The 13,912-nt window shown below is 45.0% G+C and overlaps 1 protein-coding gene across 3 annotated transcripts in view; it reads left to right on the forward strand.

Annotated features, from left to right (window-relative positions):
• bcas3 (BCAS3 microtubule associated cell migration factor) overlaps positions 1–13,912 on the forward strand; it is a 282,772-nt gene that overhangs the window by 62,761 nt on the left and 206,099 nt on the right. For all 3 annotated transcript variants that reach the window (XM_047593530.1, XM_047593528.1, XM_047593529.1), the window contains exon 16: positions 12,823–12,973. In XM_047593530.1, coding sequence (XP_047449486.1) covers positions 12,823–12,973 — 151 coding nt within the window. The remainder of the gene's footprint in view (positions 1–12,822; positions 12,974–13,912) is intronic.

Raw genomic sequence — 13,912 nt, forward strand, 5'->3', positions numbered from 1 at the left:
GCTGGCAGGGAGCGGCGGGGTGAGGCGAAGCCGGGGGCCAGGCCACCTTAGCCACAACAGCTGCTCTGTGATTGTCGCCAGCGAGGACAGCGTTGATTTTTGGGAAGGAACTGTAGAAAAGTACACATCCTCCTCAAAGCTGCCAGCCCAGGCGGCCGGCGCGCCTAAAAATAGAGGCTGCAATTGGCCGTCCTCTTGTCACTGTTAAAATCTGAAATAGCTATTTATGTTCCAGTATACAGTACATATCCCCCCCCAACCTCCCCTCCCGTTTCCCCAAAGCCTTTCCTCCGTGTGATCAATGTATTGTCATTTGAGGTGGCGACCCATAATGCGAGCATCCCACGCTGCAGCGCGCGGTTTGTCTGCGGCCCAGCTCATTCAAGTCTAGATTAGTACGTGCAGATGCTCCGCGCAGGGCAGAGGTTATTGAGACTATACCCGGCGTACGGCGGGGCCCCGTTGCAGACGTTTTTATTATTCAGATGTTTTTCAGATCCCGCCCCGGCGCTTTATAATACAGCAGGGTGCAGCGCAGAGAGGCCGCGCGCTCTCCAAAACCAACTCGATCATAATAATCTAAAAAACCACCTTTAATTTGCTGTTCAGTCTGCGTTCATACCGCTCGTTATTCCGCCGTTACTTTGCCCTCCGAGCGGCGGTAGGGCGGGGGACGAGGTGGTTGTTTACTGACAGGAGTTCTACTTTAAACATGAAATACGGTTAAATGTTTCTGCAGAAGTTTCATGACAGTTATGACTTTTTTTTTTAACATGCACGGATGCCTCTTTGTGTGTACACGGAGCGCTGGTAATACACATCCCGACCGTAGAACATCAACACGGGGTTATTAGTCAGTGCAACAGATTTGTTTCCTCACCGAGCAGAAGCCCTGGTGGTCCGATCGCGGGGCCATCTGGGCCTTGGCACCGGTTCAGAGGGAGAGAGGGAGGCAAAAAACAAGGTGTGACGGGAAACTGTTAATTCACTTGTTGATAAAGGGACACTTCCTTTCTGCTATTAGAGGCTGACGGCTTGCTTATTTGGGTTTGGACTTTTGTTTTATCTCGCCTCGCCCCCCTCCCCTAGCACTCCCTTTTGTCAGTCATCGTCCCGTGGTGAAAACACAAACGCTCGGCAGGAGCCGATGCCAAGGAAGCATTACCTCATAGCTGCTGGCGTGTGACACGTATGTACGCGGCCCCGCGCTGACCCTGTTTTTGACAGTATAGTTACTGTAAGTTAAACATTTGCAGAGGACGGACAGAATAATGCAGAACGTTCCAACCGGTGCGTTCCCGGATTATGGATGGGTTTACCAGAGCAAGTCGCCGTCTTAATTTCAAAAATGTGTAAACTGCGTGAACCAGAGGATTACTTGAGCAGATTTCAGTCGTCCTGATGAGCTGCCTGACCTGGATCGGGGATCGGTCTGAAACTGAGCTAACTATCGTTCGTGAAGCTACCGCTGGTCCGCGTGTGGATCCTCCTTTTCAACTTCTTTAGATCATTTTACGACTTCTGCCCGTAAGTGTTTTGGTGCCTTTCACACCACTGATCGTCACTTAGCCACGACATGCCAAGCTCTGACCAGGCATGTAACATGTAAGTCACGTACACCGATCTGCCACAACATTAAAACCACTGACAAGGGTAGTAAATAACATTGACCATCTTGTGAGGAGACAGTGTCCAGCTGGGAAACTTTTGGACCTCACAGAGCCCCCTCCCCTCAACCCATATGATCCAAAGACCCCCACTAACAACAGGACTCCCTCAGAAGGCCCATGTCCATTCTCTCTTGCTAATACACTCACAGCAACACAATTGTACACACGGTAACACTCACTCCACACTTAAAGGACGGTGACAATAGCGTGGCTTCCTGTCTTATACCAAGGAATCTCAGAAGTAAACTTGTCCAAGAAGAAAACTACATATGTATTGTCGAAGTAAAAATGCCCTGATGTCCTGGGCTTCCACGCAGCGGCTCCCCTTTCTGCTCCAGTACCGCAGTCGTCCTCTGTGTGGCGCTGTGTGGTCAAGATTGCCAGCAGCTCGCAGAGGGAGGAGCAGAGCAGCCAGGCCGCACTCCAGAGACAGACGGAGAGGAAAGGACTTGTAAAGCTTGAGTTGTTGCTGCAAGGGTTTTGCCTTGATACAAATCTAACAACAGAGAAAGAGTGGGGTAATTTCTCTGGCATTTTTTTTTTTTTTTTTTTTTTTTTTTTTTTTTTTATGAATGGTCACTTCCTCCAGCTAAAACAACTTGCAACCCTCCTCCGGAGTGTGTGTGTGTGTGTGTTTTTGTTTTATGTCTGAACATCGGTGAATGCACAGACCTTTTTTCTCTTTTGTCTTTGCCACATATTCTTTTCTCCTATTTCGAATTTCGTTTCGCTGAGCGCAAACGAACGGAGACCCCTTTTTGTTTTGAACGTTTTCACGCGAATTCGGTTTTGCTTTTTAAGCCTCGAGCAGCATTTCTTGTTGCAATTCCAGTGTTTAAATGGAAAAAATAGAATCCAGCACCACATTTAAATCCTACTTTATATATATCTCGATGATTTAACTTGCAAACGGCTCTTGAGGAGGAAATAGAAAATGCCAAATTGGTTCCTAAAAGCAGCAGATGTTCTTTTAATAGCACGTTTTTTTTTTTGTTTGTTTTTTTTTCCCCCCTCAACCTGCCGTGTATTCTGGAGGATTAGGCTGTGTGCGTTTCTCAGGACATTAGATTTAACAGTTGTGTAGCGTTGAAGGTAAACCAGTGCTCAGGACTCGTGTTGTTCCGTCGGCAGGCTTCTGCCTGTGGTCGGCGGAGGAGCCAGAGCCCAGCTCGGCTTGAGTCAATAAACTGAGAGCTCAGCGCAAAACCACACAGCAATCGAACAAGCTGTTTACCCTGAAAATTAGCCTTCCCCTGTACTTTTAAGGCTTTTAAAGCGACCAAAAATACACAGTGTGAGGAATATGTATCTTGGCCGGCGTTCGGGCTCCGCCAGAGACCTCTGTCCTTTTTATGCGAACCCTAATAACTCAATCTGCACGACCGCTAAACCCTCTTATCACCGGGTGCTTGCCGCTGCACTCATCATTATTTGATTTGCAAAATTGTAAGGTAGAGATAAAGAAATAAAGCTGGCTTGCTATTACACACAGGCGGCACTTGTGGCTTCCAGCTTATTGCCTACCATGTGAAAAGTGCACGCTTCTGAAAAGCCAAAGCCGTCCATTGTCAGAGAATCAATAGGTTTTACATCCTGCTTTTGTTGTGCAGCAGCATGTGAATCTTTTTCATACTTGGATTTTCTCTCATTTCGGTGCTAGATTTTTTTTCTCTCTTTTTTTTTGTAGCTTGAATCTTAAAGCCTTTAGTGAAGTGTTTGTCTTATATGGCACAATGGATCTGTTGCCAGTTTATGGAGCCTGATTAGTTGCAGTTTACACAGTATACTCAATATAATTTAAACATCCCCATCATTTATACATTCTCTGCAGCGCCCGCACTGATCTATTTTTAGTCCAGAGTTTATTATGTATGAAACGAACACTTAGACCCGAGAGCAGATAGCTCCTTGCTCGGAGTCAAATTAGTTTCTCAAGTTTTTGCAAAAATCCCTGTCATGACCTGAGTGACTGGTGTGCCTCTGAAATATCACTCCAACAATATATATTCATGTCGAGCTGTTGCTTTCAGGACATTAGATATGAAATAAAATCAGTGAATCAAGCAAATCATTTAAACTAGTAATATTAGGTCATCTGACATTTTATTATTATTTTCTTTTCTTTACAGAAAATGTGTACGAACATGAAAAGAAATCTTTTATTCCCTTGCACTTAAATCGGTTCTTCTCGTATCAGGTCTAAGTGTTTTTGACGCTGTGTTTATTTAGACTGGCCTGTCAAAACTCCGGTTAAGTCCAGATCAAAGTGGCCCGGCGGTTGTTACCAGCTTTTTCAAACAAGAGCTTCTGTCACAGTCGAACATAGCTGAAGTCAATCAATCAGCCTTTATGTTTTTAAAGAGGAGAAACCTGATCAGATGTATCTTTTTGAGCACATTCTTCACTACAGTAGAGGACGGGGGCAGCTGTGACGAAGCGACGCGACGTCGGCCCCGGTCGAGAAAAGGGTTCGACCGGCCTCTGCAGAAAATAAATCGCAAACCGGACGTTTTATTTTGACTTGATGATTTTCATCCGCTCGCTCACGAGGGCAGCGCGGGGCGGCCGTGGCAGCGGCAGCGGCGGCGGCGCAGACGTCTCATTATCTCTTCTCTGTCTCCCTTATTGTTTCCTCTCCTTCGAACCACGGGGTTATAAAAGGAGAGGCATTAAGAGCCAGACGGAGCGACGGATGCAGCCAATCTCCTCTCTGGCTGTGGAGGCTGGCTTCTTCTCCTTCAGCTTCAAGCACACGGATGTTTTGGTCACACGTGATGGCAAATTCTAACTGAGAAAGAAACACAAAAGATTAAAAAAAAAATGTTTGTGTGATTTGCTTAATTAAAACGGTGTCATGGATGAAATGACGACTTAAAATTGGGGACTTAACTTATATTGAGAGTGAGATGGCCCTGAGGCTATTGTTAAAATTGTTAAATATCAAACGTTTCAGATAAATCCACCTCAGAATAAACAGAATAATGAACACACACACACATATATATATATGTACTGTTGGGAAATATTATTTAGAGTTTTATAAAATATTTGACCTATATTGTGAATAAATGAATAAAGAAAAATAATAATAGTTATTCCACTCTGCATGGTCTTCAAGTTGTAGTCACCAAATTAAGTTGTTCCATATTATAAAGACAAATAGAAATTTTGTAATCAACCCTTTTTTTTTGCTGAAATATGACTCATCTCTCAGGCAACCTCATTATTACACGCTGACATTTAAGTTCAGAAGAGCAGCAGACATCCAGCTCATGCATCCCGTCTTTCTCCAGCTCGCCGCCTCTCTCCCTCTCCTGCTCCCTCCTCTAAATTGCTTTGTAAGTCTGCGCGCCGTATATGTGCACATTCATCAACCCCCTCCACCCCCACCCACTGCACCCCACTCCACCGCCCCCACCCCACTACACCCCAAACCCCCGAAAAACCCTCTCCTGCTTTCCCAAACATCCAATCATTGCCCATAACCCGTCCCTCTTTTTGCTGTGAGGTACCAGCTCCTTGACCCAAATCAGATGATGGCAACGCGCACACACACGCACACACACACACACACACACAGGCGGCTACACACTTGTACACAAACACATATGGTTGGAGTGTGGGTGTCATCTGATCCAGCGGAGCTGTCTGACCCCCTCCCTGCTCTTCTTGCTGGCGACTCAGTCCTGTCTGATGAAGCCTTGTAAATACTGACATGCTGTAAACTCGTGTATCTGATTTCAGGGTGCTGTTTGTGCAAGCGTGTGTGTGTGTGTGTGTGTGTGTGTGTGCGTTTTTTTTTTTTTTTTTTTCATGTTTGTGTGTGTGCGTTCGCCCGATTGGTGTCTGTTAGAAATGTGCATGCGTGTCTGATGCAGACATGTTTCTGCTTCTGTATTGCTGCTCTCTTTTCCTTCCCGCCCGCTGCTCTTTTCCTCTTCGTTACGACGCGGTCGGGGCTTCGCTCGCCGCGCGCGGCGCGTTACCCGCCAAGCACCTCGCTTTCTTTTAACTTTCGTTAACCCTCCAGATTTATGATTAAAAAACGGGCACTTATTTCCTGGTTCCTGATTTTTTTTTTTTTTTTTTTCCCTTTTATTTTCGTAGCCGTTACGGAGCGTCTGTTTTCCTAAGCTCCCCGGCATGAGAAACGTCAATAAAAAAAAATACAAAACGCTCAAGAAATGTTCCCAAATAGGGGCTGTTAATAAAAGCTCCCCGTTAGCTTGCGGTCTGGGAGTGGGAGACCGGGCAGGAAGCCATTTTCACACAGGCCGGCCTGACCTCGACTCTTAACTCTGACTGAAAATAGAAGACAAGCGAGATTGCCGTACAAAGAGAAGAGAGGCAGAAAGAGTGTTGGGTGGTGCGGAAGGGGGGGGGAACCGGGCGGATAGATCCCTCGGCTGCAACGTTACTACCTGAGAGAGAGAGAGACAGAAAAAAAAAAAAAATGGAAAGGGGGGGACGAGAAACAAAAAAAAAAGGAGCCCTGATGACTTTTCCACCAGTCTTGCGATTTCTTTTGCAAAACAGTAAATCTTGTGAAGTTTATTTTCTTTGCAGCATCTGTGTTTTATAAGGGCTCTTTTAATTTGTTTTTACTCTGTCCAGTGAAGGATCTCCACTCCTTTCTTTTTTCCTCCCCTTTGTGTTCGACCCTTTTTAGCCCTCCCCTCAGTCCGCTCCTCTTGTCTTTCTTCTCCTCCCTTCTGTTTTCTTCTTTCTCCCTCTCTTTCCTCCTTCTGTGGAAGTGAGTGTTTTAATAATGATACTTTGGGGAACTGGGATGGTAGAGCAGCTTTCTCCTCCTGCTCCGAGGGGCTGCCCCCCCGCCCCTCGCCTTCCTCCCCCCTCCCTCCCTCCGTTCTGCTTCCTCTCTCCTGCTTTAATCCCTCCCTCCTTTAGCATGTCTGGGAAACTTGGTCTGTGGACTGATACTGATTTGCCACTATTGGGAATCAAAATAAATACAGATTTTGTTAATTCATTAATGAAATATTAAATATTGCCCCAAAAAAAAATATTCAAAAAATTATTTAATTTTAAGAAAATTTCTCAATTTAAATCAGGCAGTAAAACAACAAAAACAACAGAATAATAATTATTAATAAATAAATATTTCATAATATTATATGTGATTTTATTTAAAAAAAAAAATAATACTACCAGTATTACTATTTTGCAGACAAGATTAAAAAAAACTCATAAAATGACAAATAACTATATATATATTTTAACACTTACCAGCAAAATCTATATTATATATTATGTATATAAGCATTTAAAAACAAAACAGCCAAAAATAAAACAAAAATTAAAGAAGATTTAGATATTTTCAGCCTCTCCTTAAATATTCCAACGGTTTATTTTTTCTTGCGGTAAACTTTCATCTCATCAGTTTCAATAAAAATAGTTCCGATCTATTTCTGGCTCTGTCTCTCCGCATTCGGGCACACGTGTTCTTCGTATAAACGCTCGGTAATCAGAATCAGCGCAGACGGCGCTCGCAGCGGCAGGGCTGCCGGAGAACGGGTGGCGGGCTAAAGAGTAATGATATCACTGAAACAGAAGTGTTCTCAGGTTTTCCCTGTGGGTCAGTGATGGATGTTAAAACCGGTTTTGTGTTTGGAATTCTGTTTATCTTTGGAGCTTAATGAATGGGCTCGGTGAGTGTTGGGGTCACTCGCGTTGCCTTCCCCCGAGTCCGTCCGACCTCCAATACAATTTCAATCTCGCTCGACGGGAATAAAGAAACCCGTGAGCCGACTGTGTGCGAAAAATCAGAAGTGGATTTATATTTGCTCTCTTGTAAAGCGAGCTGCGCAGGTGGATAAATAATAATAATAAAACTGAACTCTACATACATATGTGCACATAATAAAAGACAATCAATCAGCTTGTCCGACTCCACAAATCAAATACTTGACACATTGAGGTACCTCATACTGATGCAAAAATCATGTAAAAAACCAGCATTTCCATAAAGCATGCCTGCTCATTGATTTGCCTAAATAAAGGGATGACCTAAAACACCCAGGGCATTAAAGAGACAGCTACGACAGTGGTGTGGTAGTGGTATGCCACCAAGCAGCCGGCATGAACTAATTTCCCAAATATAGGCGACCGGGGCAAAGAAAAAGGGTGTAAGTGTGTTATATTAAAGCCGGCCTGTCACTCACTAAACCATCAACAGGTTATAAATTGTGCGAGTGACAAAGCCGCGCATTGTTGCGATGAGTAATTTTTCATCTCGAGAATTGTATGGACTTCTACGTGTGACACGACTAGAAAATTCATCCCATTGTGAGAGGGTTTTTGCGCCTTCGGACTCGGCCGTTTTTTAACGCCACGCGGGATTAGGCAGAAATCCAGTTTGAGCATGCATGTTTTTGTTGGCATTTTCTGTTTGTAAAACCTTGAGCTGAGAGCTGCCTCGCCTGACCCGACCAACGGTTTGTTCGCGGCTGTTCGTAATCTGTGATCAAAGTGACGTGGCGTGGATTGTGCACCCCAACGGGACAGACCCAACGTTTTTATTACGCTCTGCAACGACTTACATTGAGATATATATATATATGTGTGTGTCTTCTTGGCTAATAATAAAAAAATAAAAATCTGCTTTTATCCAAAAAATACCATTCCACAGCTGCTGCACGATCCTCAGGTCCAAGGTCTTTTCTCTCTTCCCAATTCCCAGAGCATCACTCAACATGTCACCTGCCCAACGTGCTGCCTCCTAACACTCCGCAGCCCAGTTCCTTTCCAGTCCAACTTTTTTTTTTTTTTTTTTACCCCCCTCCCCTTGTCCTGAAATATCCTCTGGCGCAATTCAAATAAGACACAGTGTTTGCGTGGGCATACGCAGTCTTCGGAGCTTGTCCCTTTCGCACATTGGCTCCTCGTGGAAGCCGCCTGCTTGTATTGGATGCAAATTGGGTATTAAAAGAGGGGAGAGAAACATGAGATAGCGTGACACCGGGGAGGCTGAGGAGAGAGAAAGAGTGCGAAGGTTAGAGAGACGGGCCTAATGCGAGAAGGGAATGCAAATGCTGTTGAGACAGGGAGAGCTGGGTGGATAGTTGGATTAGGGGAGAAAGAAAGGCAAGGGTCAGGTGTTGGTGTGACTTTTTTTTGGCAGGGTCTGAGCTTTCCTCTGGACGACGGCGTCGGACCTGGATTTGCATTGATGGATCTTCTTTCCATGGAGATGTCATGTATCAGTGCTTGGGTACATCACGCCCCGGTCATTAATCAAATCATGGCCTCCGTCTAGAGCTGTCTGTCTGCCAGACGCCTGTCTGCTTTGCTTTCTTTCTCCCTCTTTCTTTGTAGTTACCTTGATCAGCCCTCTCCCTCCACGAGTTCCTCTTTTGCACAGATGTCTTTTCCCTTTTATATTTATTGTGAGCAAGACTCAGATATATCGGCTTTTTTCTCTCAGCGGTCTCGAGCCCTGGTAGTGGGGGTACCTCTGTTTTGACGGCAGAAAGAATAACACCTGCTTTTCCAAGAAAGCCCTTTAACATTCAAACCGATCCTGTTGGTTTTGCTTTCTCCTTTAATCCGTCCTGCCAGTGGCCGATTCTGTCGCAACCCGAATGTAAATCTAAAAATTCAAAACTCCACATCTGTTCTAATACGTGCAAGTTAAAACAGGCATGCGCGCCTTTCCCGCGCACATAATTCCGCATTATGAATTTCTCGCATGTTTTTTATGAAATCACGGACACGTGCACGGGCCTGACTTCCAATCCCTCTGTTTACCATAGGTGGATGTAGACACACCCTTAATCATTTGTTTGCATATGTCTACTCCGCCACTCTGTCTATGAAAATAACAGCAAAGAAGTGCCTGTTTCACACGATTGCACTGTCAAGCCTTTAACAAAACCAGACATCCTTCAATGCAATCCTTCCTGCAAGACGGATTACAACCAAATAAATCCGAAGAGCAACAGCATGTGTGCCTGTTGCAGACTTTTAAATAAACTTGGTGGTGCAGGTTAGCGACTCGGTCGCGCGACCCCCCCCCCCCCGGCGCATTCGAACCCGCCGAGATAGTTTCATTAAGGCTCGCCTCTTATTTTTGCCGTCAATTTACCGCACGGAAAAGGTTCGCGTATATTCGGTGCCGTATGTATTTTTTAACTAATCCCGGCAGAAAGCTGCGCATATTACACACAATTAAACACGCATCTGCTGCTTAGAGCTTAATCATCCCGACGCCATATTTCATTTCGCTTAAAGATTTATTTGACAGGGCGAAAAGAAAAAGACGACACCCGCGTCTCTTCAGAGCCTCAAAAATCATGAATTCCCTTCCAAAGAACACAGAGGCAGAAAACTTTACAGTAATGTATGGCTTTCGTGCTAACCAACATGAGAGAATGACACAAATTGAAGTGCGCAGCATGAGTTGTGACGGCATGAATTTGCAGAAGCTAAACATTATCTTGACGAATGTCCTCCCCTGTCCCCATATTTTTCCCCGTTCTGTCTGCAGCCCACCGCCGCGTACCCACTCACACACACACACACGCACACACACTGACGCGCCCTCGCGCTCTGCCTCTCCGCCGTCCTTTTCGAGTATCATCTTCTGCCGGTGCGTGATCTCCAACACGTTCTTCACTAACTTGTCTTCGCCGTCTGGGGGCCTGTGACAGTTCCCGGGACCCCTCGGGCCTGAGTGACAGCGCGGCGTGACGGTTTGCTCAACTGCGATCGTCACCCCGCCGCCTCACACACCTGTTGCGCGAATGTATTTTTGCGATGGGGGGCGGCCGGCGACCAATAGCGCGGCGGAGCAAAAGTGAAACGTCAGTTTTAGATGAGGATGTTAAATTCATTGACACCCCCACCCCCCCCCCCCCCCCCCCACCCACCCCAGTCCTCACTCGCCGCTCTCCTCTTAGCTCAAGCACCATTATGGCTTTTCAGGCTGCTTCCTGTACAAATTCTTTTTTTTTTTTTTTTTTTCTTTTTTTCTCATCTGCCCCCTCCCCCCCCCCCAAAACCCTCAGCACAAAAGCTGGCTTGCCCCCGTGCTCCGGGGGTGTAGCACTTTTGAAATGCGGAGGGGCTTTGAAAAGCAGGGCCTGGTACAGGCCTCCGTGAGTCTGACCGAGAGCAGGAGCAGGGGGAAATGAAGGACAGGTTAGGTTTGTGTAATGGTCTCCTCTCCCCGTTGCAAAGGTCACGCAGCTTTGTTGGTCCGCGGAGGTCTAAAAGACCGGCCTTTGGAGGACCACAAAGCAGAGCTTTGGCAAGGCTAATGAAACTCAGAGCTACACGTTAATGATCTAAAAGACTGGACCAAAACACTCAGCGGTTCCTTTCCGCTCGCATACAGCCTCCTCTTGATCGCTCCTTCCAAATAATGACAAGGCACTCTCCTCCTCTACCTTTATTGTAACCTTTGATGTCCGCCTTGTTTTCTTTGTCTGCGCGTCCCCCCCCCACTCCTTTTCATTCCTTTATGTTACATGGCTGTCACTCATCTATTAAGGCAACAAATGGGACAAGGAAAACATTCAGAGAGCGTATTGTGGTGCACCCACAGGTTTGCTCTTTATTTCTTTTGAAAGCCCTTGAACTTGGAATTTTCCTTGGGCTGCCCATTGAATCAGCAGGATACACTGTTTTTGTTGTCGCCATTGTGATGGGATTACAAACATATTTGTTTTATAATCCACATTTCTAAACCCTTATGATTTAATGGTTCTGTGTAACTGTTTATATGTGATTGTGTCTTTTAATCATTGTACTACCGCTACTACTACTACTACTAATAATAATAATATTAAAAACATCTTGTCTCTACTGGTAGTCATGCAGGTAGTTTGGTTTTATTTGTCCAGGTTTAGGGGTAAGCTTCCTTGAGATTTTAACCTCCGCCCCCAGCGATAGAAGCAGATGGAATTGTGTTTTCTGCAGTAATAAAAAAAAACAAAAACAATGTTCAGATAAAGCTGGGCATATAAAGCTAAGTGTATTTTCTTGTTTTGGGTGGATTTTTAGTGAAGTTTTAAATTTGAAAGAGTTCCGGTTGATTTTCCGGGTCAGAAAGTGGCCCCGCAGCAAACAAAAGCATGTCCCCGCACTGGAAGAACACCAGAATCCGACGTGGCTAAGGAGTTTTTATTTTATCATTTAGCGGTGAATTTAAAGTTTTAGTAAACGAATAAATAAAAAATAAAAAAGCTACAGAACTCGCCTCTCTGCCACCGCACACGGCACCAGAGAGACGACCGTGAGATGTGGCTGACACGTAAATCTACATCTTTGCTAAATTTTGCCAAAGGATCGTCCTTTTAAAAGAGAAAAAAGTTGTTCACATTCTACATTCAAACAACTGCATTCCCTGCTGTTCCTGCCGGAAATTAACTTGTACATCAAAAAGTGCTCCTAGTAGGTTGGAGTTAAATAGGAAGTTAAGTAGAAAGTGAACTAGCAGCCCCCCTCCTCCCTGATGTAGCTGGTTAAGGTCATTAGGCCTTTAAGAAGCCCTTTGACATGGCCTGATTGTGTTTGGCTGGAGTTACGTGGCGTATGTGAGACGAGATGTGATTCTCTGGATCATCTGTCTTTTGCGGGTGTGTTTTTGTGTTTGCCCATGTGCGTGCGTGCTCTGTGTGTGTGTGTGTGTGTGTGTGTGTGTGTGTTGCGCCAGTGTGCAGGGACTGTTGATTGGCCTTGATTAACAGACTGCCAGGCACTAGGAGCAGAGCCTTTGTATTGTAGCATCTTGAGTTGGTTATTTCCAGTCATTCCACAGGAGGCCTTGAACCCAGCGTTGTGTGTTTGTGTGTGCGAGGGACTGAGAGCGAGTGAGCCGGGGGGGGGGGGGCGGAGGTGGTGATTCACTTTTAAAAAACAAAACAAAACTCTCAAACGAGACACAGAAAGGTGCAGGTTTTGGAAATGTCAGATTGCACTTTCAATTTACCTCTGAGTAAACAGTGTGAGGAATTGGCATCTTCTGCGAACGTTGAATGAAAAACAATGAATCATGTATTTTGTACCAGCATTTCCAGTCCAAGTTTTTTTGCTAACCATTACCTGGGAAGGCTCTAGATTAGCATATTCTGACCTTGCTGTCCAGGGACCACTCATTTTTAGTAACCCCGCGCATCCGTGTGTCTTTCAGCCAAACTGACCAGCCAGGATTCGTACAACAACTTCACCAATAACAACATGGGGAACCCGCGGCTCACCCCGCTGCCCAGCCTCACCGTAGTGCTGCCCCTGGCCCAGATCAAACAGCCCATGACCCTGGGCACCATCACCAAACGCACCGGGTAGGTACCATAAACACACGCGCGCACACACACACTCACACACGCAACCATTCTCCACGGGATCTCCAGTTTATTACGCACATGTGTTATACAGCTACAGTATCAAATGATCCCATTACCTCATTATTACAGAATCCATAACTGTCATCTTCCTTTAGTTGTAGACAGTCACTTTTGTTTACCGTTTACAACCAACGCACACAGTCAGGACACGCCGCAGTGTAGTTTTAAGCGCATGTGGCATTTTTAAGAGTTGATCATGAGACCATCGGAGAAAAAAAAATAAAACAATCTGGTGTGGTACAGCTTTGACTGTTTGCACAGATGTAGAAATCATTCACTGGTTACTTTAAAACGCTTCATAAATGCGGTCAAAACTCATCTATGTCTATTTTCGGCCTTCCTCTCGGACTTTTTTTTTTTCAGATTCACATCCCGTGCTCTCATTGTTGTGGAGAGTAGAGAAGGATTCAAATAACGGCAGAATAAATTCCAATAAATGTGTTATTTTTTCTGTCATCCATCGTCATTTTTACACACCAGCTACAGGGTGTTTTTTCCACAAATGTCATTATCTCTCTGTGCAGTGCTGTTATATCGGGTTGTAAATAGTCTTATAAGCTGCTTAAAACAAAAAGAGGATGACTGCTTTATTATATTTAATAAGAAACGCAAAATAATATTCTCTAAGTCTGAGATGCTTCAGAGCAGGTGGATTTGGACACCGCTTGGTAACGTGGATGTAAAATTGGAAAATATGCGCTGGTCGTGTAAACGCTTCTCTTATTTGGTTACTCGGTTCATATAGAAAACACTTTCTAGCTGAAAATGCGATGGAAGGCACACAACTGAAACCTTTAAAATATATTGTCTCCAGAAGGGTAGAGTGTAAAAGGATTATTGGCAACTTCACAACCTCTGCTAAATTTACAATTTGGC

The sequence above is a fragment of the Mugil cephalus genome, chromosome 9 (genome assembly GCF_022458985.1).
Source record: "Mugil cephalus isolate CIBA_MC_2020 chromosome 9, CIBA_Mcephalus_1.1, whole genome shotgun sequence".
Classification (NCBI taxonomy): domain Eukaryota; kingdom Metazoa; phylum Chordata; class Actinopteri; order Mugiliformes; family Mugilidae; genus Mugil; species Mugil cephalus.